General features: G+C 38.9%; 3 protein-coding genes across 4 annotated transcripts; all 3 read right to left on the bottom strand.

The window, feature by feature from the left end:
* Positions 1-1906: 1906 nt before the first annotated feature.
* Positions 1907-2458, bottom strand: LOC126796190 (SKP1-like protein 1A). The gene has a single exon (XM_050522955.1). The coding sequence runs from the start codon at positions 2456-2458 to the stop codon at positions 1907-1909; it is 552 nt and encodes a 183-aa protein (XP_050378912.1).
* Positions 2459-9845: 7387 nt separating this feature from the next.
* On the bottom strand, positions 9846-11755 carry LOC126796194 (signal recognition particle 14 kDa protein). Its single transcript, XM_050522958.1, has 4 exons — positions 11632-11755; positions 10931-11024; positions 10708-10817; positions 9846-10206 (listed from the first exon to the last, which is right to left on the bottom strand). The coding sequence occupies exons 1-4, from the start codon at positions 11632-11634 to the stop codon at positions 10054-10056; spliced, it is 360 nt and encodes a 119-aa protein (XP_050378915.1). The 5' UTR covers positions 11635-11755; the 3' UTR covers positions 9846-10053.
* Positions 11756-12930: 1175 nt separating this feature from the next.
* Positions 12931-20488, bottom strand: LOC126796172 (E3 ubiquitin-protein ligase COP1). Of its 2 annotated transcripts, none has more exons than XM_050522937.1 (14): positions 20238-20488; positions 17935-18340; positions 17776-17853; positions 17535-17690; positions 17124-17441; positions 16676-16830; positions 16515-16580; positions 16118-16196; positions 14977-15132; positions 14738-14836; positions 14406-14510; positions 13684-13863; positions 13419-13529; positions 12931-13340 (listed from the first exon to the last, which is right to left on the bottom strand). In XM_050522937.1, exons 2-14 carry the CDS (start codon positions 18247-18249, stop codon positions 13170-13172), a joined length of 1989 nt encoding a protein of 662 aa, XP_050378894.1. In that variant the 5' UTR covers positions 18250-18340; positions 20238-20488; the 3' UTR covers positions 12931-13169. The 2 variants fall into 2 exon arrangements, with proteins under 2 accessions (XP_050378894.1, XP_050378895.1); XM_050522938.1 differs by lacking the exon at positions 20238-20488 and adding an exon at positions 19048-19185.
* Between the last annotated feature and the right edge of the window lie 6796 nt (positions 20489-27284).

Raw genomic sequence — 27284 nt, 5'->3', positions numbered from 1 at the left:
ACAAGATGCTGGAGAGAAAAAAAAAAACAGCAGCATATGCATCTGCTTGAGGGATGTGTTACCTGAACGACGAGACAAACCCATGTGATTTCTTGATTTGAAAGAAGATAGTGTCCCTCATTGAATCCAACACTAACCACTTATTTCATGAACCAGATGATCTTCCGAAAACCCTTTCTTCATCTATAAATATAGACATTTGAATTCATGATCAGTAACACAATCCTCTCATTCACAGAACATCAAAGCTTTCTGTCTTTCCCAAATCCTTTCCAAGTCTTTCCTTAGAATATCCACTTGAGAATACAGTCATACACATACCATGGGTTTCCGCCTGCCCAGAATATCAAGCCCCAAGAAGATTCTTATTCGATCACTATCTAATGGAAACCAGACAGCTTCAAAGACCTTAGAAATCCCTAAAGGCTGTTTTGCAGTCTATGTTGGAGAGAGCCAGAAGAACCGATTTGTGATTCCAATATCATACTTGAACCAACCTTCATTCATGGATTTGCTGAGTCAAGCTGAAGAAGAATATGGATACGATCATCCCATGGGTGGCATCACAATCCCCTGCAGCGAGCAGGCCTTCCTTGAACTCACTTCCAGCCTAAGTGTGTGACCGAAGTCACCGAACAATGAGATGAAAAATGACCCAACTTCATACTTAAAGAGCGAGCATCCAAATTTCAGGCATGGATGCTCCGGAGTCCGGAGTCAATATGAAGAAGCGGCGAGTATCACCATTGTTCCATCAACTGCATCGACTCACGCTTCTGCTGAGGAGAAGCTTCAGTGACTTTGAAGCTGCAATGGAGATGAACTGAAAGATAGGTACAAGACCTACAAAGCAGACAAATGGCTCAGAAAGTAACTTTAAATGCAATATTGCATGCATACTGTAAAACAATTGCTGCGATAAACATGGTTCCAGCTTTGAAATCAAGAAAGTGAAATTCAGCATTCAATCTATATATGTAAACATGGCTCTCGCAGGAGAACAATCTAGGATCATATAATATACTCCAGTTCTCATCAGCTTAATTGTCTAACTTTTCGCCACACGATAACCATTAGTCACTAACTTAGTTTGCTTCACAACAAATGGTGCCGAAGGCCTTAAGTATATACCTTAAGGTTTTAAACCCAGCAATGGCCAGCATGAGCAGATCGATAGTTATGCTCAAGTCAATCAGTCAAATGCATTAGGGAATAAAAAAGCAAGATGCAGGTCTCACACGCATTTTATCAAACATGTGGTGACCATCAATATCAGTTTGTCAACTGCATCCAGTCTCGGTGATCCAAGGACCGAACCACTGACCACCAATCGTCGGATGTGCCCAAAGGGACGACCGATAATTTACGAATCTGTGTTATATAATCACTGTGTTTCAGTGTGGGATTGGTAACTCGAAATATTCCAAACGCAAGTGTGCAGAGTTCTAATAATCTGAGTTTTTTTTTTTCGATTAGAACGACGCCTTTTCTTCATGAGACTAGGGGGACGTTTATTGAAAGTATGCTTTCTACCATTCTGGCCTATTAATCGAAACCAGACTTAAGAACCATGAAATTTACACACCAAAAGTTATTCAATTATGAGAAATGTAGCATGCTCTTATAAGACAATTTATAATAGAGTTGGGTAAACAATTGAAGATGACGTACAAGACAAACTATTAGTATACGACTATACGTTGTACGTTACGGTAATCATTCCAAAAGCAAACAGAACAATTCATCAAATTCTAACTAATATAAATCGATATGGTTCAATGCAAGCAACCAACTCAAAGACTAGCTAGCAACTCTTCACTATCAAGTATCAACCCTAGAAGCGAAAACAATAAATTTCTAGAAATAAATTGAAAAACCCTAGAAGCAAAAACATCGAATCTTAGTTTTACTCAAAAGCCCATTGATTCTCTTTTCGAACCTCTTCTTCCTCCTCTGGAGTGAAGTCATTCGTGATGTTGAAAATACCGCGAATCTCCTCGGGAGTTTTTCCCTTGATCATGTCCGCCACTGTCTGGCAAGTCAAGTCCAGCAGCTCTTTAACATTCAGATAGTTGGCCGCTAATATGAGATCAAAGAGTACATTCTGGTCGACTTTGGCGAACTCGGCGTCCCAAGCTTTGAGAGAGTCTTTGCCGGCGCTGCCGGTTTCGGCGGTCCTCTCCTCTACGTGCTTCCGGCAATACTCAATAACCTTGGCTAGAATGGAACCTGACACGTTCGGCAGAGGGATGACATTGTCGGCGCAGTCATCCTCCACCATGTGTTTGATTGTCTGCGATTCAAGGGCCACCATCTCCTCAACCTCAAAAGTCTCGTTATCGAAGCTCTTCAAGGTTATAAACTTCTTACCCTGCGATGTGGACGACGTTGTTGCAGCAGGCTTTTCAGGGTTTGATGGCATAGTTTCGGCAGGAGGGATTTCACTCTTGGACGACATGGTATGATTGGTATCAGAGTTTGGGATATCTTTTTGCGGCAAATTGCTTTGAAGTGTAGCACCCCCTTATCGTGTATATATAATGAAGCGAGGGGGGAGTCTGAGGAGGCCGGAATTCGAAATGTATGAAAACAGACAATTTAATACCTAAAATTCTTATTTAGAAGCCATTTTAGTACTTTTGTCAATTTTGATTATGTTTTCAGAGTGAAGGCAAATAACTCGTTTATGTTTCAGGATGAAATAATTGTGTATTATTGAATGATATGGGGGCCTATATATAGGCATTACAAAACCACAATCCCGTAGGATTCGGAGTCCTAATCTATTACGGAGATGCTAATCTATCTCCTAACAGGAAACCTATTAGGCTAAGACACATACAAGGGTAGAATAGTAATTCTCCCGGAACACTCCCCCTTGTGTCGCATGCCTAGGTTGCATGGTGCACACATCGTTGCCTCGGTAAAAACCTTGTCAAGCAAAATAAAAACCTCTTGGGTAAAAACAAAAGCTTGATCGAAGGGAAAAAGAGCACAATGCACCGTCTACATTTGATAGCATCATGTGAGGTAGACTCCCCCTGAAGTCTACGAAACAACTCCCCCTGATTAGTGTCATAATCATGGAGTACAAAGAACAACGTATACAACGTTCATTACATGCTTCTCAAACGTAGTCTTGGGCTAATGATTAATCATTAATCTAGCCACACATCCTTAGATCATACATGCTATACTTAGCCAAACTTAGATCTTAGGAAACAAGATTGCATAACAACTCAAAACAAGAGTTTGCAATGAAAATCAGATTCTCGGGTAGAAGAACCTTCACTCACTTAAACGGCCATAACTTCTTCGTCAAAATAGGTATCAGCGAACCGTAAAATGTTCTGAAAAGTAGACACCCGTGGCTTTCCAGTGACATAAGGTTCACAACCTCATCCGATCGGAGCAGTTCACAATGCTCTGTCGAAGTTGACTGACTTGCAAATTTCCGGACAGGACTGTCCTACTTTGCTAAAACGGCCATAACTCACTCAATATGATAGCTATGAACTAAAGGTTGATGTCCTTGGAAAGTAGACACATAGACCTTTCCAATGGTACCAATTTCACCATATTTCATCGAGCGAGCTATCCTGTAAGTCACGTTCAAAGTTGACCTACGAAACTGGACAGATTCTGATTTGTCACATTTAATGTGTCTTTCGCGAAAAGAATGGGGGAATGGACCAATGAAGGACTGATTTTGGTCCAAGACGGAACCGTACGCATCCTCTACGCTACCAGTGTCGACTGCTACACCAAGGCGTACGTTGATGTTGCTGGAGCTGCTGGTGGCGTTGGTGTGGATAGGATTTGTGTTGGTTCACTAAGTGTAGAACTAAACCCATGTCAAAGAAGCAATGCAAGTCCAATGACAATGCATAGGCGCATAGTTAATCACGTCATAATGAAAGCAATAGTGTCCTAACAACACTAGCATGTATGAATGTATAGCTCATTGAATCTCTTCATCGTCTATACTTAGACGGAATAGAGAATCAAGAATTAGCTTCATATGAACACATATGGGTATGAGTTCTTGCAACCGATTGTACTACGTTCTCTCTAACGTCGCAATCTGATTACATAAGCTCTCCGTGGTCTGGAGGCATTTAAAGTCCCTCGGGCACTCTCATATCTGCATCAAGATCCCTTTACAGATATTCTATGACCACTATTATATGCTGCAAATCAGTTTTCATGGACACTACTACTGATCAAGTAGCGGAAAGCAATTATGTCCATAACGAGAGAATATAACTCATCGTACTCAATACTAGGATAATGAGACAATCTTTGCGCCATAAGTCCTGCGTATATCGCATGACTTCATCTTTCTCATTATACTTACGAACAACGACTAACATAACAAGTCTAGTTCAGCCTGTATTGATTCTTTCCACTTCGGTCAAGTTGCTCATCGTTGATGCTTTACAACGGAATAAGAGCATAAGCGAATACATCATCAATCATAGGAGATCAATACATTAAACACACGCGCGCGTTGTATACGATCAATTCGTGAGAGTTCTATTCTTCTCTAACATCAACAAAATGAGTCTGTAGCGTCCCACAGAAACTTAGTTGATACACATGTTTAGAGGATATCTCTTGATGATGGGCGAAATACTTGTGCCTACGCACTTCGCTTCTTTCTAGATTTGATTCTAGAGAATAATGGTCTCCCCCTCATCTAGGCAGGAGCCAAGACCGAAGCTATGACCCTTACTAGTCCATCTTTGCGTTTGCCGCCCTTGTTTTGTGGTGCAATGCCACGGGCGCCGACAACACCACAGCGTACGATGGTGCCATCGTCGGCTTCCTTCCCACTGTCAGGGATGGTGCCAACGGTGCTAGGACCAGGTCATATGAAATTCTCTCATATTCTGAGAGTCTCAACCTTACCGGCACATCACAGCATTTATGTGCGATCTCGTCACTTTCGCAATATCGGTAAAGTCATTGAGCATCGAATCTTTGACTTTCTAGAGGTCGATAATGCGTTGCACATTTGCTCACTTTGAGTAGTGCGGGATCTTAATGAGACATAGTGCCACACCACGTCAATTCCTGGCGTTAAAAACCAGAATGGGAGCATTCCATATCTCCCTCTAACGACGGGAAGTATGTCTCATCAAAGTGACCGTCTGCTAATATCGCAGGATAGAGATCAACGGTTGTAGATTGGAAATAGCGGACAAGTGTTGGTGATTCATAAATCATAACCAACCAGAATGCTTAATCGTTTCAAGTAGACCCATTGAGATAACTACAATAGAGGCACATAAACAACTTTAACCAAATAGGCGTTTAAGGAAAAGAACGTTGGGATCGTATCCAGTAACCATCTGGTACGCACTAAACGCTTGGCAAGTTGTGGGTCTAAAACGAATAAGTGTCGCTGCATGCAACATCATTACATATCCGCATGCAAAAATCGGCAGGTTAGTACCCATAACCAAGTCCGAGCTCTGCTAGATCGTGCAGTGAATGAACATGAGGAATAATATGTTCAACGACGATCCTAGTAGACATGTAAAACGAAATCATCAAAGTCGTTGGGGTGAACTCTCCAACGGTATCCATTCAAATAGATTTGAGAGGATGGGAAGGGTGGTGAGCCCTTAGTATGATGATCATAGCTAAAAACTTAGCAAATGCAGCATTCCTTGTGGAAAGCAAAGCGACGTGTGACCAACGCGTCGATGCTCTTAACCTATACCATAAAAATACCGAAAAATGTCCGCATTCGGTTGGATAGGGTCCACTAATGTCACCTTAAATACTTCGTAAGAATAGAATGTTCTCGGTTGGAGCCTTAGCAAATAAGGACTTACTTGAAATCTAGCAAAAGAACAAGCTTTGCAAAATGAGCGATTGGCATCAGAGATTACCATGGAGGCATTAGAAAACACGGGAGGAATCACAAGCTCCTATGAAGGAGGGGATGCCGCCACCGACGGCCTTAATGCCATGGAGCCGCCGAAATAGGCAGGCTCGGCCTCACCGTGCATGGCACGGATAGGCTCGGCCTCATCGTGTGGAGCATGGGTGAGGTGGTCCTCCAATCGCTTCGTGAACATGAAAAATAGATGATAATGTGAATTTCAAAGAACTCGAATCATCATATCTTGTTCAAAATGACCAAAAAACGATCATGTCAAAACCGAGAAGACAGTAAAACCGAACCCATGATTCAAAGAATCTTGAGTTACATAAAGCTACTGCTGCAGGCAAGCAAAACGATGTATGCAGGCTAACAAAGCTACTGTCGAAGCTTGAAAAAGATACTGTCAATGAAATCTGACAGATTTATTCCTCTCCATTCTTAACACAAATATCAAGATGAAAATCCATCATTGGCATGTATGGCCTTTAAAACTTAGCAAGGCACGAAGATATACAACACAATCTCCGCACGAGATCCGTAAAACAACTACCTGCGCCGTAGGACAGTGTGGGTGGTTACGCAATTAGCAAGACTATCGATTTCACGGCGGGACATTCTCAAAATGAAGATTAAGAGAGTCAACAACGCGGTGAACTTCTCTACACAATACGCCGTAGGATATTGTAAGAGAGGGGATTGAAACAAATGGCAATCACATCGAATGTATCACATGGCAATAGAACTACATTCTTCAACTCAAGAGTTGGAAAAACATGGTATTGGAGCAGTTGAATACCAAACGATCTGGGTTGTAAAAACCATCCAATTGGTGCGGGTGGTCACCAATAATAATAAAATCATTTGAGCTATGAAACGACTTGGAGAAAACCGGAAAATTAACCGGAAAACCATGTCAATATAACTCAAAACCGGGTGAAATTTGGACTGGGAAAACTTGGCAGCAAGAACTGCTGAAATATGCGGAAAACATGACGAGAAACGACGGAAAAAAAAAATCGTCGGAAAAACTAGTCGGAAGCCGGCGGCACCGAGTGCCGGAAAACTGGCCGGCGGCAGCCGGAGCCGGCCGGTATGGAGGCCGTAACTTTAGGTCCGACAGGGAACGCCATCCGGAACAGGATGGCGGTGCCGGAAACGCCGGAATATGGCCGGAAGGCGGCGAATACGCCGGTAAAACGTCAAAAAACGTTCCGGAAACGCCGGAACAATAACCGGGAAAAACGACGTCAATTTTGACGTTCCGAGGTCCGTTTTCCAAATTTCAAAGTCCAAAATCACAATGTAGTGCTATTGGGGTCTCATGTAACCCAAAAGCGGCCAATTTAAAAACCACGTGAGTTGCAAACGTTGACCATGCATGCTAAGCCAAGGCAAATAAAATTCTCACGAGTCGAAGGAAGACGAGAAATTTTATAGAATATGCCAATATTTAATACAACACAACCAAACTTCCAATTCCAATAGACGACTTAAGCTAAAGTCGAACAAGAAACATGGCAATGCCAACGTCATACTTGAAAAATAGTAAGCAGAAAACATAGTCAAAATAGATTGACTAATCAAAAGTCCGTAGCAACAAAATCTTGCATATCGGATCGGGCGGAGCCTTAGCCTGAGGCTCAAAAATGTTTGCTTACTTGAGAATGGAAGAATGTTACTTTTCCATCTCCAAAATTCCCTCAAGAAATAGATACAGGTGCCAAAAAGGGCATGCGTTTCTTGGATGTGGAGTATGCATCAAGGTCAACTCTGATAATACAACGTCATAGACGTTCATTAAATCACTTTAAGTGTGTCCCATAGAATTCTTTATTTTTGGGATCTTTTGTCAGCAAATAGTGCTGCATCAGAGTAATGAATCAACTCAAATAAATGAGTACGTAGACCTTGGGATTATCGTTTATAGACATGAGTTTAAGAAAACTCAAACATTCAAATAACAGTCGCGATGGCGACGCATCCATAAGAAACGAGGGTTGTATAGGTTTCGAATAATCGAAATATTCAAGTATGTAACCGGAATTAGAAGGGTTGTGATGTATATGGTCACAAAATAATCGATGCATATCGGCGATTCTCATGATCGCACCCAAAACAGCGGTGCACTCAGGCGACCACACGAAATCGATATCTTCCTTTTTAAATAATAACGTGACTCCCCCAGGACCGTCACACGAAAAACGTCGACCAAGAGGGGAATCATATCCCTCTTTGGTCTCATCGGCGTTATAAGAAAGGCCGGAAAAGAAGACATGAAAAAGGCTAATAGAGCCCGATAATTTATATATATATATATCTTCAAAAGCAGCAACTTTAAGAAAAACATACTTGTTGGTCTGCCAAATAGACCGCATATAAGTAAATTGCTCTGCAAATCGATCGTCATGCATGAAGTTGCTTGTTGAATTCATTTTCGATCTTCGTCTGATGACATAAAATCTTGGGAGGGTACGATCAAAATCGTATGTAGATGACAAAAGTATCATCCATCTCGGCATGAATGTCATCACCATAGTACGACGAGTGATCACTTTTCCTATGCAAGCACGTGAAACACAGTTAGAAAACGAAAACGTGCAAATAAACGATTTAATAAGCAATAGGAAAATAAAAAGGAAAAAAGAGAAATAGTTTAAAGGCCCAAAAGGGTAGAGAAGACGGGAGTAGCTTCTCTTGAGCGAAGAGTTTGCTTGTGCAGTTCGCGTTCATTGCGTATATATGCGGGAGGAGCAATTTTGAATCCTCTGATGCGGGGTTTTTCGGGGCAAAAAGATGTTTTTGCGGAGCGAATGCGGAGGATACCCTGCGGGGCTGCGGAGGCTGCGTGCAGGGGCAGCAGGGGGGGCTGCAGGGGTGCGTGCGGGGTAGCGTGCGTGCGTGCAGGGCTGCGTTGCGGGGGCTGCAGGGCTGCGTTGCGGGGGCTGCAGGGCAGGGCAGCGTGCGGGGCTGCGGGGGTAGCATGCAGGGGCTGCGCGCGGGGCTGCGGGGGCAGCACGCAAGGGCTGCGCGCGGGGCTGCGGAGGCAGCATGCAGGGGCTGCGCGCGGGGCTGCAGGGGCAGCACGCAGGGGCTGCGCGCGGGGCTGCGGAGGCAGCACGCAGGGGCTGCGCGCGGGGCTGCGGGGGCAGCACGCAGGGGCTGCGGGGCTGCGTGCAGGGCTTGCGGGGGGGGTGGGCTGCGGTGCGGCGGCAGCGATGCGGCGGCTGCAGGAGGTGCGCCGGCGAGGAGATGCCGGAGCTTGGAATCGACGGCGGCCGGCGGAGGAGAGAGAGAGAGAAAAAAATAGGGCTCTAAAAGTTCAGGGTTTTAGAGCAACGTGCTGATAACGTGTTTCAGGATGAAATAATTGTGTATTATTGAATGATATGAGGGCCTATATATAGGCATTACAAAACCACAATCCCGTAGGATTCGGAGTCCTAATCTATTACGGAGATGCTAATCTATCTCCTAACAGGAAACCTATTAGGCTAAGACACATACAAGGGTAGAATAGTAATTCTCCCGGAACAGTTTAAGAATTGTTTGTTCTATTTCCCTTTAATCCATTCCCCTATTTATCATCGATATATACTCAAAGAATACGAAATATCAAGCACATACGTGTAGTAGCAACTAAAATATTTAGCAAGTGCAGTACAAGATAGAAAGAATATGTGTGATAGCCAAAAATTGAACGATTACAATTGCAGCAGCAACTAAACTTCCGATGAGAAATAAATAAATTTTAGAGACATGACATAAGCCTATCAATAAAAGAACAGGTTAAGCAAGTGCCAAGTCTATTATGTAAACCTGGAGTGGCTTACAGTTGAACCCAAAGATTAAAATAGTTAAAAATTTCACAAAGTGAAGCACGTGAAATTGTGAGACATGGTGGCCATGCAGAACACCAGTTTGACATCATATAAATCTATGCAAACATACGAAAGCTGAAAATTATTTCAATTTAACAAAAGACCAAAGACCATATCCATCAGAAATGACATATCATCAAAAAGCTGTTCTGTACAATTCCTGGATGATCTTGTTTTGGTTTCCATATCTATTCAGGAAATCCTAGAACAGTTTTTGCAACCGTAGTTTAATAAATAAAAAATCAAGTTTGAGAATTAGGCTAGGACCATGTTTGAGAATTAGGCTAGGACCATGGGATCTGTCTTCGCCTTCTTTGCACTGCCTTTTTTCACTTTCTTATCCTTTCTCTCCCGCTTCTTTAAAGCAGTCATGTGAGCCTTTAGCACAGTTGCATAAGAAGCTTGAAATCGCTGATGTTCTTTTGCCCCAACCTGTTCAATCAAATTCCAGATAAGATTGTTAGTCAACTACTTAAACTTATAGTCCCAAGATCAAGTATACCAACGATTAATAAACAATACTACACAAAAGAACAAAATAAAACAAAAAGGTTGGTAAACCATGTTGTGCACCTACTTAATTTGTAAGCATGGTCATTTAGGCTATTTATCTCACGTTTTACCCATACCAAGGCAGCAGGACAAAAAAACAAAGGCATGAGTTTAACATTCAGGGTTGTACGCAACATTAACAACTCAGAAAAATTTTCACTATCCAACTAATAGACTAAACTACCGAACTTCAAGAGAATACAAGCCTGACCAAGCAATATTTTGTGTACATCACACAACCAATACCAGAATGACAGGAACACAAACAAAGAAATAATAGAATCTATAACCCTATACCCATGCTTCGGTCCATGTTTCATGACTATATAAGCACAACAGTATCCTATACACATGAAGAGACAGTCAGACAGAGGTACATACGGAAGTAGAAATTGTCTTGTTCCCATATGTTGCTCGGATCAGGCATCTGTAGTCGATTGCTTGACCAGCAGTTTTCATTTTATTCCTCTGAACCTTGGACTTCAAGGACGCTGCAATAACAATATTAAGTTTAGCCTTTTTTATCACACAACTCAAATACTACCATACTATAGATCATTTAAACATTGAAAGGAAAAATCTCATTCCATCACAGTGCACATACATCTTTTGAAGGTGACCCAAACGGACCCCTTCTCGGTGCTTTTCGCAAACATGCTGGTAAGTTCACTAAGAAAGGGATCTGGCTGTAGAAGAACCTGAAACCATATAAAGGAATGATATTTTAACCATTAACTTCATTAAACATCTCACAATCATATCACACAGTAATCCATAATGCCGAATTACATTAATCCACATCAAATACAAACTCACTCACTCATATATTTCAAACATCTCAGTAAGGAAACCAATCACGACAAAGCAAAACTGATTCTTGAAACTCGATCACAACAAAAATCATATGTCAATACTTAAATCTGTACTGCACTAAAAACAGAATCGCACGACCTGAAAACACAAGCATTATAATTTCAAATTGGCCTAATCAACACGCCCATAATCCAATCCCCAGATGCCTTACTAATGCGTATACAAAATCACCGAAACGAAAACCTAATTTTGCGATAGAAAAGTTTATCAGATTTCATAAACGATCAGATTCAGATTGCGCTGTTGGATTACAAAGATTTGCACTATTCAAGCCTCCCATTATCCCAATTCCGTCACCAAATCTTATCAAGCAAACCCTAAATTCCCAATTATGCAAAGAATCGAATGCAGCAAATCGAATTCAAAAGGGTGAAGTAAAGCCCAAAGCTTACGACTCTAAGAGAGAAAGAGAGAGAGAGAGAGAGAGAGTACCATGGCTACAGTGGCGTTGAAGAAAGAAGACTGAGCAAGAGCGAAGGTCGGCGGTGATCGAAGACTGGTTGAAGCAGAAAACGCAGACTCGGGGGTTAATAGAGAGAGAGAAGGAGATGGTAAGTTTATATAGCAAGTGGGATTTACTATTCCGGTTTTTTTTTTTAACTTTTGACCGATCCTAAGGCCCAGTTTGCCCCGATGTCATCATAAAATAAGATGCTTATGTACTGGTGGTGTTTCCGTCCTACTCTTCTAGACCTTCTGACCGGAGCCGGAGATTGTTCTGCTTGGTTATTACTACCTCCGGCGTCCATGTTTCAAACTTTCAACAACTAAAACAAAACACAAATGCAAACCAAAGTGGGTGGGGTGACCAATCCTAGGTTACAAATAGGGGGTTTGGTTCCTTGACTTGTTGAGTAGTCAAACGGGTATTTACCATGTACAAATAGTAAAATATCGATCCAACACATTGATGTACTTGCCTTACACAAACACGTTTTCAGGGGTGAAATAATCGGACATGTTCCTTCTGAAGTGTCGATTTCATAGTCATGAGTTGTTTATATTGTTTTGAGGGTCAAGTTAGCGTTGAATAATGTTCATCATTACACTTTGCATCCCGACTGATACTATCACTTTGAAATCGTGTTGGCCAAGAATAGCATAAGAATGATCCGGGCTCATTTGGTCTTTCTCCAATCGTAGGTTTAGAGAGACACTTGACTTGTTCCCTGAAAACCATCTCTAATGGGTGCTGAAAATCATCATTTTTGAAGTTCTTAAGTCTAGGTCGTTTAGACCATGGAAAGAAAAGTAACAATTTGCCCACCAATTTGGAAGCTACAATTAGGGACTTTTCCAACCCTTTATGTTTCCAGATAAGCCTTGCAGCCACCAAAGTGAGAATTAGTTTGACTACATGGACTTTTCAAAAGCTCGGGCGAACCTGGATCCCAAATATGAATTCGGTAGTAACGTTGCTACTTGCCATTTGCTTAAATATAACTCTTTTGCATCTAACAAACAAGCTTAGTACCTCTGTTAAATCTATGACCCGACCAACGTACTTGTGTACGCTTAAGTTGGGCATATAGAAGTAATAGAACGGCTACACAAGCACCAAATTCACCGAGTAGATAAATCAGCCAATGCTTATTAGAGGGGAGAACATCCGGGGACCGATGATTTTCTTGATCTATATACTATATCTACGGAGCCAGGGGATAGAGGTTAAGCTATCTATTACTGATCCGCCGAATTGTCCGATCAAGTTCTCAGATAACATATCCAGATTTTGGTCAATCCGCTGGAATGTAGTCCATTGATATTTCTGAATTTACCAAGTAACCACATTTTGCATTTAGTTACACTGGATTACTATTGGCCTACAAATAGCTATCCACAAAACCTGCCTCTGAAACGTAGCATTTACCCGCCATAATATGTACAAACAACTAATTATACTTTTGGGTAACTAGACGATAGCAACAGCAACAGCTGTTTCAATCATAATCTTACTTTCATTCAGTAGTTTACGCCGCAAGAACCAGGACCTTGATGGTTCCCTGACTGTTAGCTGTTAGCATTGTAGGGCTATCATTCTTCCAACATACAGCACTGATGAAGTAAGACCCCGCCTCATCTTCGGTGTCTTCCATATCAGGTGACCCAAATCTATGCCAAGTCACAGCTTTAGAAATTTCCTGCAAATCATACCCCAAGAGTTTTAGTTAATGACCAGATAACGAGCGCAAAGTTGAATTAATTTGAATATCACCAACCTTATGGTACACAAACACTTCATTTGTTTCGCTGCCACATGCAATGTACTCACTGTTAACTGTAAGACCTACAAAGTTCTTCTCGTTTGTGTGACCTTCAAAAGTACGAACCTTTGACCATATACAAATAGAAGATTCAAGTTAGTTACACCTTTTGTATAATATCAGCACATTAATAGTTTCATTGTCTTCTGTGTTTTCTCTTTTGGTTTTGGCATTGCCAATAGATCGAGCATGATAATAACTTCGAACCCATATCACTTACAGGCATATTATCCTTCACATTCCATAATCGCAACGTGCTATCAGTAGATGCCGAGGCAAGCTCATAGTTTGACAAGAATTTCACATAGGAAACAGCTTTCCTGTGCCCAGTGAACACATGCAGTGGTTGACTCACATTTCTTAGATCATAATAGTGAATGTGATGATCTGCTGAACCAACCTGACAGAGCAAAAGATTAAGGCTTCATCATTTGATGGAAAACATTATATGAGAAAAGTTGGTATGACTATTTCAACATAATCATGTTCTAAACTTCTAAGCATGGGTCAAATTTGCATATCCCAATCTTAATAATGGACGTGCTGACATTGTTGTAAAGGATCTCCTTTTGATTTTCTTTCGGACAATCATACGTTACAAGGTATTGTAACTTTACACTGGTGACACATGTCAACAGGAATACCCATGATAAAGTTCTCTCAAACATACAGTACCCCATCAAATGACCTCGGAACAAAATGTAACAGTATATAGTGATGCGCATGCACACATGAAACTATATATATGCCTGCTGAAGGCTTGTTAATTTGTTGTATCGACCCAGAAGAAGAAAATTATCAAGCATAATGACTAATATCTTCTGTGTTAAATGTCTGTTCCACTCAAATCCTCAGAGTGCTATAGTGGCACATCCTCAGAGTGCTAAAGTATGATCAGATAAGTCCAAATGATGATTCATTCAATAAATTGGTAATAATTACCGCAATACAGTTGCTAGATCCCGGATTATACTTCACGCAACATATGTTTGCTTTCATGTCAATGTTAAGAACACTAGCTTCCTGCCTTGTGCACCAAACCTTTACCTGCTTATTGTACAGGTAATAAAGCACAGCATAGTTAGTTTATAATGATCCATTTCTTGGGAGTTATAAATCTGAAAAGAGAAAGAACCATGAGGTATCAAAATAATCCACTCAAACAGATCAGCAGTTCATTAGCCTAAATTAGGGAATTAAATAAGAAGAGTTTTAAGATCGCCTAAGAGTAAATGCAAGAGTGAGCTGAATAATATCAACAATTTAGAAAGTACCTTACAATCGTCACTACCAGATACAAGCATCGAGGGTTCTGTGCAAGAATAATCAACACTCCAAGCACGTTTTTCATGCTCTTCATATTCCATGATACTCTGCCAAAACATTTTTAGGGGTGTTCAACAAAGTTGGAAGGTTAAGGACTATTTTATTCGAGGAGATACCAGCTTGTAATAATCAGAACACAACAAGTATCATTACTTGATTAAAGAACCATGATAATTTCAATCATTACCTGCCGAGTATCTACATCCCAGACGGTTACTATTCCCTCATAATCAGTACTAGCTATATGGTTTTTAGTAAACTTGTTCCAGCTCAAGCAACTCAACTTTGATCGTGTAGGCATCTCTACAACAGCAGTGTGCATATCAGCTGGATCATTCACAACCTGGATATTAATATCATTAAATCACATGAACAACATGTTTCAATGCCCAAAAAGCAGTCGACAACAACCAATGCCCGTGATTGATAGATTTGCTAGGCTATAACAAATCTTGTGTAGTTAAAGACCAAAAAACTGTAGTAAATAAGCATGTCCCCACTTGCACTACCAAAAGAACCCATAGCTGGATTTACAATCTAGCCAAACCATATCCAGTAGTTCATAGGTTAATTTTAAAGACTGGATTTGATAAAAGTACATACAGATTTGTGTCAATCCCTGCAATATTTTATGGCTTAAGTACTTTGAGCTTACTCAGCTTAAATGTAAAAAAAGGGGGAAACCAATCTCATTTTTCAAGTAACTTGAAGCACATTTGGATGTTTTCAACGACATATAACATATTGTAGATTTGCAGGGCTGGCTAAAAGGTGAAAATATAAAATCTTTTTGCTTGTTTCGTTTCGGTAAAATAGAAACTTCCATTAAATTGAACCAGAGAAGCAATACAATGGACAAGTGAACAAATAGTCCCGTGGAAAAGCTAGAGAACCACATATATGAGCTAACTAAAGAAATAACAATTTTACAGAGGCTAAAGACGCTAAACCACAACAATCCTATCATGAGATTGCAAGAAAAAGAATAACAAATTAACCTTTAGAAAACAAATGCCCACTAAGGGGTTAGTAGGAAAGGACAAAACACTTTCAGTGGGCACTAAAGCCAAACACCATTCTAACCATAAGAGATTGTATCGAAAATTCTTTAAACAAACAGAATATTTGATGCCCACCACATAGTTAGCAGGACTGGCCAGGCCCATGGTTTGCTACCATGTGGTCTGGATCATTTGGATTTTAATCTGTCACAGTACTTCCTAGCACAATCTCTCTCTCTAATACACTATAACGAAGACATCCATTTTTTTAAAAGAAAGCCATTATCATTAAATTAATTGTAAAACAGCTTCAAATCAAGATCTTACCGAGGAAAAGTCGAAAACTTTTATGCACTTTGAAACTCCAGCAGTGGCGAACAACTCATAATCACGGTCAAATTCGATGCTGCAAGATAAGTTGGCAATTCTATGAGGTACACTATGGAATAAGCAGATAAATGAGCACATTCTCAAGTCTTAGCACATATAACAATAACAACACCTGAACAAGTGAATGTATGCCTGTTAGAGACAAAAATGACAGTTTAAGATATATGAGAGAAAGCGAGGTTATTTGATATTATTTTCAAGGTCTCTGATGAAAGGAAATCATCACAATTAATAGTATCACTCCCAATGTTTCTCCAGTACAGAAATCATTTATGATGTATTAAGATATTCAATTCTGGAAAGTTATACAGGAAATGCAAAATGATATAATCACCTTGATACTATATTAGCCGAGTGAAATAGATCTTCATGCCTAAGTTCAGCAATGACCCTCATTCGACTGTTCAATAAGAATATAACAAATTAAAAACATGGTGATATAGTCAATCTACAAAGGATATTTGAGAGAAGAAATGCAATATCAGATGATCATACCTGTAGCGTGTTAACGTGGTAAGCACTGATTGAAAATCAGCAAGACCTGCAGTATAACCTTCTCTGGGTATTATAGATCTGTCCCGTTCTAGCTGGGAATATGGTTGGTTCATCTGACGTCGCTTTTGCAGGTAACACTCTTGTAGCTCATTGAACTGCAGCCAGAGTTGGAATGAGAATAAATCAAGAAAACAATAAGATTATATGAGACGCTATGCCTTACCTTCAAATTCTTTTTTTTTTCTTTCACAGAGAAATGAATATGAAACAACTAAATTCCAATTTCATGCCAAGTCAATAGAAAGTTTTTTTTTTTTTTTAAGGTTTGGTAGTGTAAATTTAGGTGCTTTTTGTTGAAGAGGATATTAAAAAAAAGTTTTAAATTAGAGTGTCTAACATAGGATTAAAACACACTTCGTGCCATGCACATGAAACAAGTTTTACGCACCAATGCATGAACCCGCTTTTTCCTGGCAACAACAAGTCCCGATTGATTCTTATACTGGGAGTCTAATGCACTTAGAGCATCATTCCTATGCAAACTTCGTCCCTGAATATTCCAAGAGGATGTTCCTCCTCGCACTCTGAGAGAACTGGTGTTGTTGTCTATTGAGGACGGCCATGAGTTTCTTGAACCACTGATTGTATCATCTACTCCAAGCATCCGGAGCCGGACAGAGTACCGATCCCTGGCACGGTACAAGTCCATTCTGCGTCGTTCAACGACACTTATGTCCTCTTTGAGATATTGAAGATGGGATTGTACCTACAATATAAAAAGTTAATGCCACGATGATAATTCAGTTCAATCAAAATTATGTAATTGCAGTGCATAACACAGCGAGAAACATGACTAGACCTCATTAAGCTCTTGGACTTTTTGCTTCCTTAGGCAATTTAAGAAGTCAAGCAGAATTTGCATATTTCTCTCAGCTTCTTCTTGTTCCATCTTCCTCTTCTTCTCTGCAAGGAGTCCCAATAGGGTGTCTAGCTCCTTGATGGACACTTCACAGCCCTATCAAAGAAAAGTACCACAATCAAAATACAACACACAAACTGAAGTTTATATTATGTCACTTGATTCAGATAGTCAGATTCACCTGCTGCAATGCCTGACGAAAATGCTCCACAGGGGATGCACTTTTTGAAATTTGTTGAGCCGAAGTCTTCTTCAGAAGCTACAATACATGTGGTATAACAGTAAACAGAAGTTCCAAGTGATCATATTCATATTTACAGAGTGGAAACTAATAGGCTACCTTGTCCAGTAAGAAATTTGGGAACAATTGGTTTTTGCTGAGGGATTGGGCACAGCAAGGGCAGTCACTCTTATTGCTAAGGTGGGTGATGATGCACATATAGCAGAAGCTATGGCCGCATGCTGTGAGGAATGCATCCTTTACAATCTGCATGCAAATTGGACATAGCAAATCCTTGTCCACCTCTGACATTCCTTTCTCCTCTGTCAGACGACCCATGTCACTGCTGCATGGATCCACTGAACCTCCCATGCTTGATAGAGTTGGTTCCACTTTTACTGCCGGCACTAGAGCCCCGGTTGAACACTCTTCCATTCTTGGTGTGTATCTCACTGTATCTCTTCCGATTGAACCAATTGATGTCCTAAGAACCAAAACACGGCAATGCACGTCCAGATGTTGTCATCTATAATTTGCAGGAGGAAGAAAGAGTGTATAAGTATTCTATAAATGAACACAATAATATTTCTATACAATGGAACTCCAAATCAAAATTAAAAAATAGTGCGAGATATGACAGCAAGCCACTTGGAGCATAAACCCTAGCAACAGAAGACACAAAATCATACATAACTTAAATTCAATTAATAGTAACTTCTTATATGCCGTACAAGTTCTTGTGGTAATAATTTTTTTATTTCCAAGTAACTAAAGGCGTACACAACTAGAAAAAAAACTAATGATTTCAAGGGGAAGACGGAAGGCAATGTATATGCCTTGGGGCATTGAGACGGCCGCATTTCCCTCATATATTAAATTAGATATGTTAACACGAACATGGTTAGCGTGTTCCAGTACTTCACTCTTTATTGTCTTTCTCATGTTAGGAATCAAATGGGATATATTGATTGTATTGAAAATTACAACACCAAGTCTAGAATTTACTAGAAAACAAGACAAAAAGTGAAGTAATTAAAGAAAGAATGTAAACATTGTTCAATCATACAAATAGAAATAATTTATGCATCTATAAGTGCTGCCGTTAAACTTATGGAAGAAACAACAGAAATTTTTCTTGTTTTAATAGGCATCATTTAATTAAAACGACGTCATTTTGAGGAAATTGAGGGGCAAAAAAAGATAAGAAAAGGAAACTTGTAATCAACCTCCGACATTACACATTAATGCACTGAGGCTTCTGCAAAATGCGACACCTCAGCCCCTTGAGTGATGGCCTTTCCCTCACTTCTTTGGACTGTATATTTTGTTGCTCCAAGGCAAATCCTGGTCGCCTCGGAGCAAGTCAGGCACGCACCTCAGTTTACCTTTGAGAAAAATGCATAATTTTCAGAATGTGAAAGAAGTTTGCCCTTCTCACTTGTTGAATCTCTACACATAATTCCCATGCATTCCATCTTTTGATGATTAGGATATAATTCATTTTCTCAATTCCCTGCCATGGACACTGGACCCTTTCAATTATTCCCAATTATTACTTCTGAGAAGAGGTTCTAGCACAAATTCTATTTAAGCTAACTAAGCTTAACGCTGACTGTTGAAACCTGTGCTGACTGTTGAAATTACTTTTTCACGTAATGCTATCTCCAGGAAGCGGTGTTTGTATTAAAATTGAAAGGGTAGACAAGGAATTCATTTCTAGTCTAAAATTAACATCTGATGATTGACAACAAGAGTTGACCAAGGATGACATATATGCAAGAGGAAATAAACATGACAACATAAATAAATTTGTCAGGTTCCATAATGGCTTTGATGCCAATCATTTCTCATGATATATAATCAATTGGAGGCATAAGGGCAATGCAAGGATACACAATCTGCAATTTAAAAAGAGATCGTTGAACAGTTACCTATGCATATTGTGGAAACTCTATAATCCCAATCCCTCTCTTTCTCTCTAGACCGCTCATACTGTCATAAACACACATACAAATAGAGACACCTCTTCAGCATATCGAGTGTCCCTTAAACCATAGTCTAGACTCTACAGTAGAAAAGGCTCCTCTTTGCGCCTTAATTTGACATACGACCGAGATTTGATTCAGTACCAGGAACACAAACTAACCAGTAACACAAACAACCAAACTTCTAGATTGTCTAAAGTAACAGCTAAAAGGTAAGAACTAAGAACACTAGATCTCATGACCATCAGATTCAACCAGTCCCAAAAACAATCAATCAGACATAATGTGCAACCAAAATCCCACAGAATTCTCCACCATACCAAGTAAACTGCTAGCAAGAACACATGCAAAATGACCCAATTCCACACATGCAAGAATGTAAGTAGCAAAAAAATCAAAACTTTAAGGGACAGGATAATAGAAGGAGCAAATTACTACCCCTAGGAATTGAGACTTGCTGTTCGCTTTAATGGGCTGCTTTCTTCCATAGTTGAGAACATAAACACAACGCAACTAAGCAAAATCTTCAGAACCCATTAACAGATAAGGAGAGAAAGATGCAAAGATAGTAACTTTATGGGAAGTCCTGCAGTTTTTGACTATGCAAGACTATGGGGAGGTCTGAAATTGAGAGAGAAGTAAACAAGGAAAATGGGGGAACTGGGCTTCCTGTTTTTAAGGGGGTTATGTGATTTTGAGGTGTGAAGAAGTTGAGAGAGAGGTAGAGGGAGGTCAGAGGTGTTTATAGCTGAATTGAAACGACGAGTCGTTGGCGGCCACGTCTTTGGTTCACTTTGTGGGTGTCGGCCTTGGGACAATTTGGTTCCCACAGGGATCGAAAATTGTGGCTGTGGTTTTCAGGCTTACGTACTTTGCTTTTCATTATTTCATTTCATGTGTTCGGGGTTACTTGGTTTGTTATTTGGTTTTTTTTTCAAGCTACACTATTCACTTCCGTCATTCTAGTTCTCACTCTTCTCTTTCTTTCTTTCTTTTTTCCTTACTAAGTTGTTTAAAAAATGGAATTTAGTTTACCGAATCAAAGACATAGTGCAACTTTACATTGTTAGAGATGTTCTAAGCGGATTTATAGTACCATGTGTTAAGCACAAATTTCCAAATCTACATGACTATAATTTTTATGAAAATTATACCCATTGTGTGCTAAATTGGTGTGTAACAAAATAAACTCAGGGTTAGACGGACCAGAGGCGGACCCAATGTCTAAATTTTATCTGGCAGTTTTTAGGTAAGTGAATAAAATACCCCCATAAAATTCTCTTGGGTCTGCTCTCTCTCTAAATTTACCCGACTTTTCTGTTTTTTTTCAACGTGGTCTCTCAAAATTTACCGGGCTAGAGCTGTGTTAGCTCTCATGTAGGTCCGCCACTGAGACGGACAAAGTCATCAGATTGGCTTAGAATATTCACTCATCTTTCTTTCTTTTTTTCTCTTTCCTTATTGATCCTTAAACTGAAATAAAATTTACTAATAGGAAAACTAGACGTCATGTCTCTCCCCAATCATCTTGACTATCAATTGTTGCATTCTTTAGCAATTCAATAATCAAAACAAAGCGAGGCTAAAACGTACAAGTTTTTTTTTACATGCTATTTTCCTCTTTTTTTTTAAATAGCACACTTAATTATTATATCTTTATTAATTAAAGCAATTCCTCATATGGAACTACCAAATTAGAAAAAAACCATAATTACCTATTATGGATTAAAATTCCAAAATTATTAAAATATATATATTAAACAATGGATAGAATTGTAATTAAACAAAATAAAATTATTCAAAAATTAAAAAAATGGATAAATTCCTCCCACTTGCCCACTACCTCTAATCACAACCCCTCTATCATTTTTCTTCTTTTATTAATTTTTTTGAAAGTAAATTAGCACCACATAAGGCATGTAAAGAGGCTAGTATCATGTTAATTAATTTATTAGAGCAATATAGTCGAGTGTTTTTCATAAAATGTGATCTAAATATGTTGGAGCTCAGTGCATGCCTTCATGTTAAACATATCCATCTAGAGATGGCAAATGGGGCCAAAAGTCTGAGCTTGGCCCAGGCCCGGCTCGTTAAAAATCAGTCTGGCACGACTCGAGTTCGTTATTGTAATGAACCGGACCGAGCCGGGTCGAGATATTTTAGCCCATGGGTCCGGCCTAGCACGGCCTAAACATGATAAATTCATGGGTCGGCCAGTTAAACATTTAATTTTATATTATTTATATAAATATTTAAACAATTATCATTATTAGACTTGAATATTAGATTTTTTTTAATTAAAATTTCTTGATTATTTCATTATTTTAACTACAATATGTTACAAATATTATCAAAGTAGTGAAGAAAACATTATTATTTTGACATACGTAACATTTTAGAAATAAGATTATGAAATATGTTGTAGTATTTTATGTATTTAACTATTCTAAATAGTTATATAAAATGAATATTCTAAGTACATAATATTTTTATTTTTATTGTATCATATAATACTAATGGGCCGGGTCAGCCCGCTTTTTGGCCCAGCACGGCCATGGGCTTAATATTTAAGCAAATGGGTCTACCCAATACAGAGCACGGAACGAGTACAGTTTTGACCTGTTTAAAATGGGTCGGCCCGACCCAGCCCATTTTCCACCTCTATTTTCATCCTTCTTATTATTTCATTTCTAGTTTATAATTTTTCTTCCTCCGTATAATTAGCTTATGCAATTCTTATTTTACCAGCCTTCAACATATATGTTTGTTACAAACTATAACAATGCTTTTAACATGTCGAATACCTCCCAACACTAGCAGAGGCAGATCTACTTTGTCCATGGAGTGTCTCAAGCATTCCCATTCTAAGACAAAAGGAAAAAAATAGGTATTTAAAACTTTGTTTCTTTAGCGTGGGTTTACAAAAGCATACCCAAATCTCCTAGACTACAATTTGACTTCCTTTCCTCAACTTCACACTTCTTCCACAAACTCAATAGTGTGGCCCCCCTCGGTCACTCACACGCTCCTCAGCCAACAAGGCTACAATACGCTTTGCCACTACTACCATTGTACGTTTTCAAAGATTATATATATTATACTATTATGTAAAATATTGAGCCAAACCAAAAGTGTTCAAATCAAATTACTTCATGATTTTATGATAAATGTAGAGTTTGGAAGTTAAAATATTCAAATTTATTTTTCCATATCTTCTCTAAATTTTTATGATCAACTGCAACTTTCAATTCAGTGTTCATTGGTCAATTTATATTGAAAAAGAGAATGTTGAATCTTAGATAATGAGGAGGTGATTAGAGAGATCGAATATTCATCAACTAATATGCGACAAAAATTTAGTATGTGTGACAAACTTACATTAATTTTGTGCATAAATTTTGATTTCGATTAATAAAATTATCTCGCACTATTAAAATTCTTCTCTACTTTTTTTATTGAGAAGTTTAAGCATCCCCAATATTGTGACCTAGGATCCGTCATTGAACACTAGTGTTATTCTATTCAATGGAGGGATGGCAAGCATCTACTACGAATTCATCATTTGATAGTGATGGAAATGTTAATTGACCACTGAAATGGCTTCTCATGATTCTTAGATGGGAGTTGCTTTTGAAGTACATACATCATCTTCCTTTAAAAATCACCAGCATTCTAGAATGCTAGAGTAATCATATATGTTTCTTGTGTTCAATTCATCATCGAGTAGGTGTAATATCAATGTTGAACAATACTCCATCTAGTTATAGTTTTTTACTTGCTTGATCAATTTTCGCATGTCACTCAACAAACATGTCAATTTTTATAACTCCAAACCACTTTGTAGCTTTCAAGACGAGGAATATGAATCTATTTTCGAATTAGTTAGACACCGTGTGTCTAATGCTCCGATTTTGATTTTTACGATATGCTCACAATATCTTATATGAGTTTCATCTAAGTTATAGGAACGAGGAGTTCCAGGCTAAATAGAGATTTAAATTCACACAAAAATTTGGATATAATATTCTCTTTTTCTTGTTTGTTGATTTTTTTTTCAAGTCAAAGAAGATTTTCACTACATGTCCATCATAAATAAGCATATAATAAAATGGTCAACAAGGCCAATCATAGAACAAATCTCAAACTAGTGGTCAATTATCTAAGTAAAACCATGTTCAGTGTTATGCAGCGCATCAATTAATCAAAAGAGGTTGTAGATTTAGGCCGCGTCTTCAAGGTTAGGCAGTGACAACATTGTGTGGCTTCTTCGACGGCAAGCAAGAGTTCTAGATCGAAGGCGACGGTAATCTCAAGGCTACCGGGTGGTTCTCTCACCCCTTGATCCAGCGTCAACAAAGGTGGTAGAGCTTGGGTGAGTTGGTATCAATTTTAACGTCCTTTAGAGGAGCCAAAGTTATGAGTCCTTGATCTAGCCAACTGCCTGATTAGCCGAGCGACGACAAACTTCCCTCGAAAGCTCTGCACCGGTTGGGTATGTTGAACGGGAGGTGAAAGGTGGCCTTTTGGGCCCAGTCTTAGGGTTACAGTAGTGTGGCTTGGAGACCTAAGTCTTTGGGTTTCATCCTCTCTTTTCAATAGACAAGGCCGGTCTTGGGTTTTGGATGGAGCAAGAAAGATCCCTTTTGAACAAGGGAAGATCCTATATATGTGTGAGGTAGGGTTTTCCTCGTTTCTGGTCTGAAAGGTACACCATCAAGGTCACATTTGATGATCAAGTTCTCAGTTCTATCTCACGCAATAGGTTATCGCTTTTTTGAAGTAGTTTTAGTTGTTTGAACTGTTTATTGGTTTTTGGTATATTGTGTTCTTAGTTTGTAGAGATAATGAGCTTGTTCTTGTACGATATATTGGAGCTTGCTTCTACTTAACTTAACAATAGTTAACTGTTATTAGCTTGATGCTAATGAAGTTATTCATATTCAATAAAAAAACAAAAAAAAGATAAAGCTCTCAATTTTGATTGAATACTAATATGATTGCTTAATCCGGCATAGGTTAAGGATGCTTTTATAATGGTAAAACAAACCTGAGGACAACTACGAACAAAACCCTAAAAGCTCATGGGTTAAAAATAAAACAAAACCAAAATAAACTTAAATTTGATCGGTATATATATTTAGTGACCCTATAAAAATTTCCAATTCGGACCTCGTTTGACCGTTGGAATTACCGGTGAACCGAAAACAACACTAATATGTCATACGGAAATACCCATTACCAAAATGCGAATATCGAAAGTCGTTTGCATATATGAAATTACCTAATTTTTGTCACCGATTTTGTGCGGTCGCACCAAGGAAACTTATTTGACAAAGCCCCGGTCAATGAGGATTTTAATATGTCAAACCGCTTTTTTTTGTTGACTGTAGGTACGGACGGTCAAACAATATCCAAAACGGACGAAATTTTTACGGGTTCCCTAAATATATACACTGATCACATCTGCTGGTGTCGATCGACCATATTTCGAATTGGAATTCTTGATCGCCGAAGTGTCTACTAATATATCATAACCTTTATATTAGGTTTATAATAAAACTATCGCATTATGAAGCGACTATATGACACTTCTTGGGATCGATCGGCACCAGCCGATGTGATCGGTATATATATTTAGTAACCTTGTAAAAATTTCATCCAATTCAGACTTCGTTTGACCGTCAAATTTTCGGTAAATTGAAAAGACCACTAATATGCCCTAAGGGAGGACCTATTACAAAAATATGCGAATGTCGAAAGCCGTTTATATATCTGAAATCATCTAATTTTTGTTACCTATCGTGCGTGGTAAAACTAAAGAAATCTATTTGGCAAAGCCTCTGTCAATGAGGTTTTAATATGTCAAAACACATTTTTTTTAGTTGACCGTTGGTACAAACGGTCATACCATGTCCAAAACGGATGAAATTTTTACGGGCTCTCTAAATATATATACCGATCACATCTACTGGTGTCAATCGACCATATTTTCGAATTGGAGTTGTCAATCGCCGAAGTATCCACTAATGTATTATAACCTTTATATTAGGTTTATAATAAAACTATCACATTATGAAACAACTATATGAAGGAAACTTCTCGAAATTGATCAACACCATCCGATGTGATCAATATATATAATTAGTGATCATTTTAAAATTTCATCCAATTCGGACCTCGTTTAACCGTCAGAATTTTCGGTAAATCGAAAACACCACTAATATGCTCTAAGGGAAGACCTATTACAAATATGCGAACACCGAAAGCCGTTTACATATCTTAAATTACATAATTTTTGTTACCTATCGTGCGCGGTCGCAATAAAAAAATATATTTGGCAAAGCCCCGGTTAATGGGGTTTTATTATGTGAAAACGCTTTTTTTTTGTTGACCGTAGGTACAGATGGTCAAATCATGTTCAAAACGGATGAAATTTTTACATGGTCTCTTAATATATATATCTATCACATTTATTGGTGTCGATCGACATTATTTCGAAATTAGAATTTATTTGTGACTTTTTTTTAGGATGTTTTATAATAATTATATTATTGTTTCAAACCCTTAAATTAGAGTATTATATTTTTTTTCTAACTAAATTCGCAAAATCCGCCTTAAATGGGCGGGTTTAGATCTTTAAATTTATAAAAATACCCAACTTAGCTCGGCTCGCTATTTTTTAAAATTTACTAAGGCCCGGCTGCCCCTTGAGTAATCTTTGGACTACACTGTCGACCACACCACCCGAACAAAACTGTTTAATGCAACCTTATCACATTAAAAGATTGAAACTTTATGCTATAGTGTTTGTATAAAATATAAATGCTATGTACGTCTCTCCGAGCTAACTTTCTTTCTTGTAATCATGCAGACATAAATTATCAGTTGTGCATGTAGTGAACCCCCGCTTCTCTTCTGGTTTGACAGTTAAGTAAGTAGTTACCCATTAACTCAGACCAAACAAGTTAAACCATAATTCAGAATTACTTAACTGGCCCAAAAAAGAGGAAAAAAAACAAATGTAGTTGGTGCGGACTGTTCTCTGTTCATCATAGCATTACTCAATCACTGAGTGAGAGAGATTGAGAGAGAGAGTGAGAGTGAAGGGGAGAGCATCTAATTCCATGTATAAAGACATCCCCATTTGTTTTGTTGTCGATTCGAAACAGAAATTAGTGGTCACAGGAAACCCACAATGAGCACCCCAACCTCATCTTGGGAAAATATTTGTAAAGAAAGTAAAGTAAAGGAGGATTCTTTTTCCCAAATGTCATTGTCATAGTCTCGTAGAGTAAGAAATATAGAATCTTTGGTGGCTCAGTTTGCACCGTCGCTCATATCTGACTTCAAGGGTGAGTCTTTCACTCACTTTCTCTCCTGAAATGATTATTAAAGCTTCGTTTTCTTCATGGTCAATTATTCTCTTGTTCCATGTTGCATGCCAATTTTTTGTGTTCTGCTGTTCACTTTCCACTTGTGTGATGC

Source organism: Argentina anserina, chromosome 5 (assembly GCF_933775445.1).
Source record: "Argentina anserina chromosome 5, drPotAnse1.1, whole genome shotgun sequence".
NCBI lineage: Eukaryota > Viridiplantae > Streptophyta > Magnoliopsida > Rosales > Rosaceae > Argentina > Argentina anserina.
The sequence above is the reverse complement of the archived record's forward strand: the minus strand, read 5'-3'. Positions and strand labels throughout refer to the sequence as shown.

What these genes read in the sequence shown, in the direction of transcription:
- LOC126796190 (XM_050522955.1), bottom strand. Translation starts at nt 2,458, where the DNA reads ATGTCGTCCAAGAGTGAAATCCCTCCTGCCGAAACTATGCCATCAAAC.
- LOC126796194 (XM_050522958.1), bottom strand. An exon ending in TTGGGTCACCTTCAAAAGAT is followed by an intron (nt 10,818 to 10,930) that starts GTATGTGCACTG and finishes TTGTTATTGCAG; the next exon opens with CGTCCTTGAAGTCCAAGGTT. An exon ending in ACAAGACAATTTCTACTTCC is followed by an intron (nt 10,207 to 10,707) that starts GTATGTACCTCT and finishes TTGATTGAACAG; the next exon opens with GTTGGGGCAAAAGAACATCA.
- LOC126796172 (XM_050522937.1), bottom strand. Translation starts at nt 18,249, where the DNA reads ATGGAAGAGTGTTCAACCGGGGCTCTAGTGCCGGCAGTAAAAGTGGAA. An exon ending in TTCGTCAGGCATTGCAGCAG is followed by an intron (nt 17,691 to 17,775) that starts GTGAATCTGACT and finishes TTTCTTTGATAG; the next exon opens with GGCTGTGAAGTGTCCATCAA. An exon ending in CTGGTAGTGACGATTGTAAG is followed by an intron (nt 14,511 to 14,737) that starts GTACTTTCTAAA and finishes TACAATAAGCAG; the next exon opens with GTAAAGGTTTGGTGCACAAG.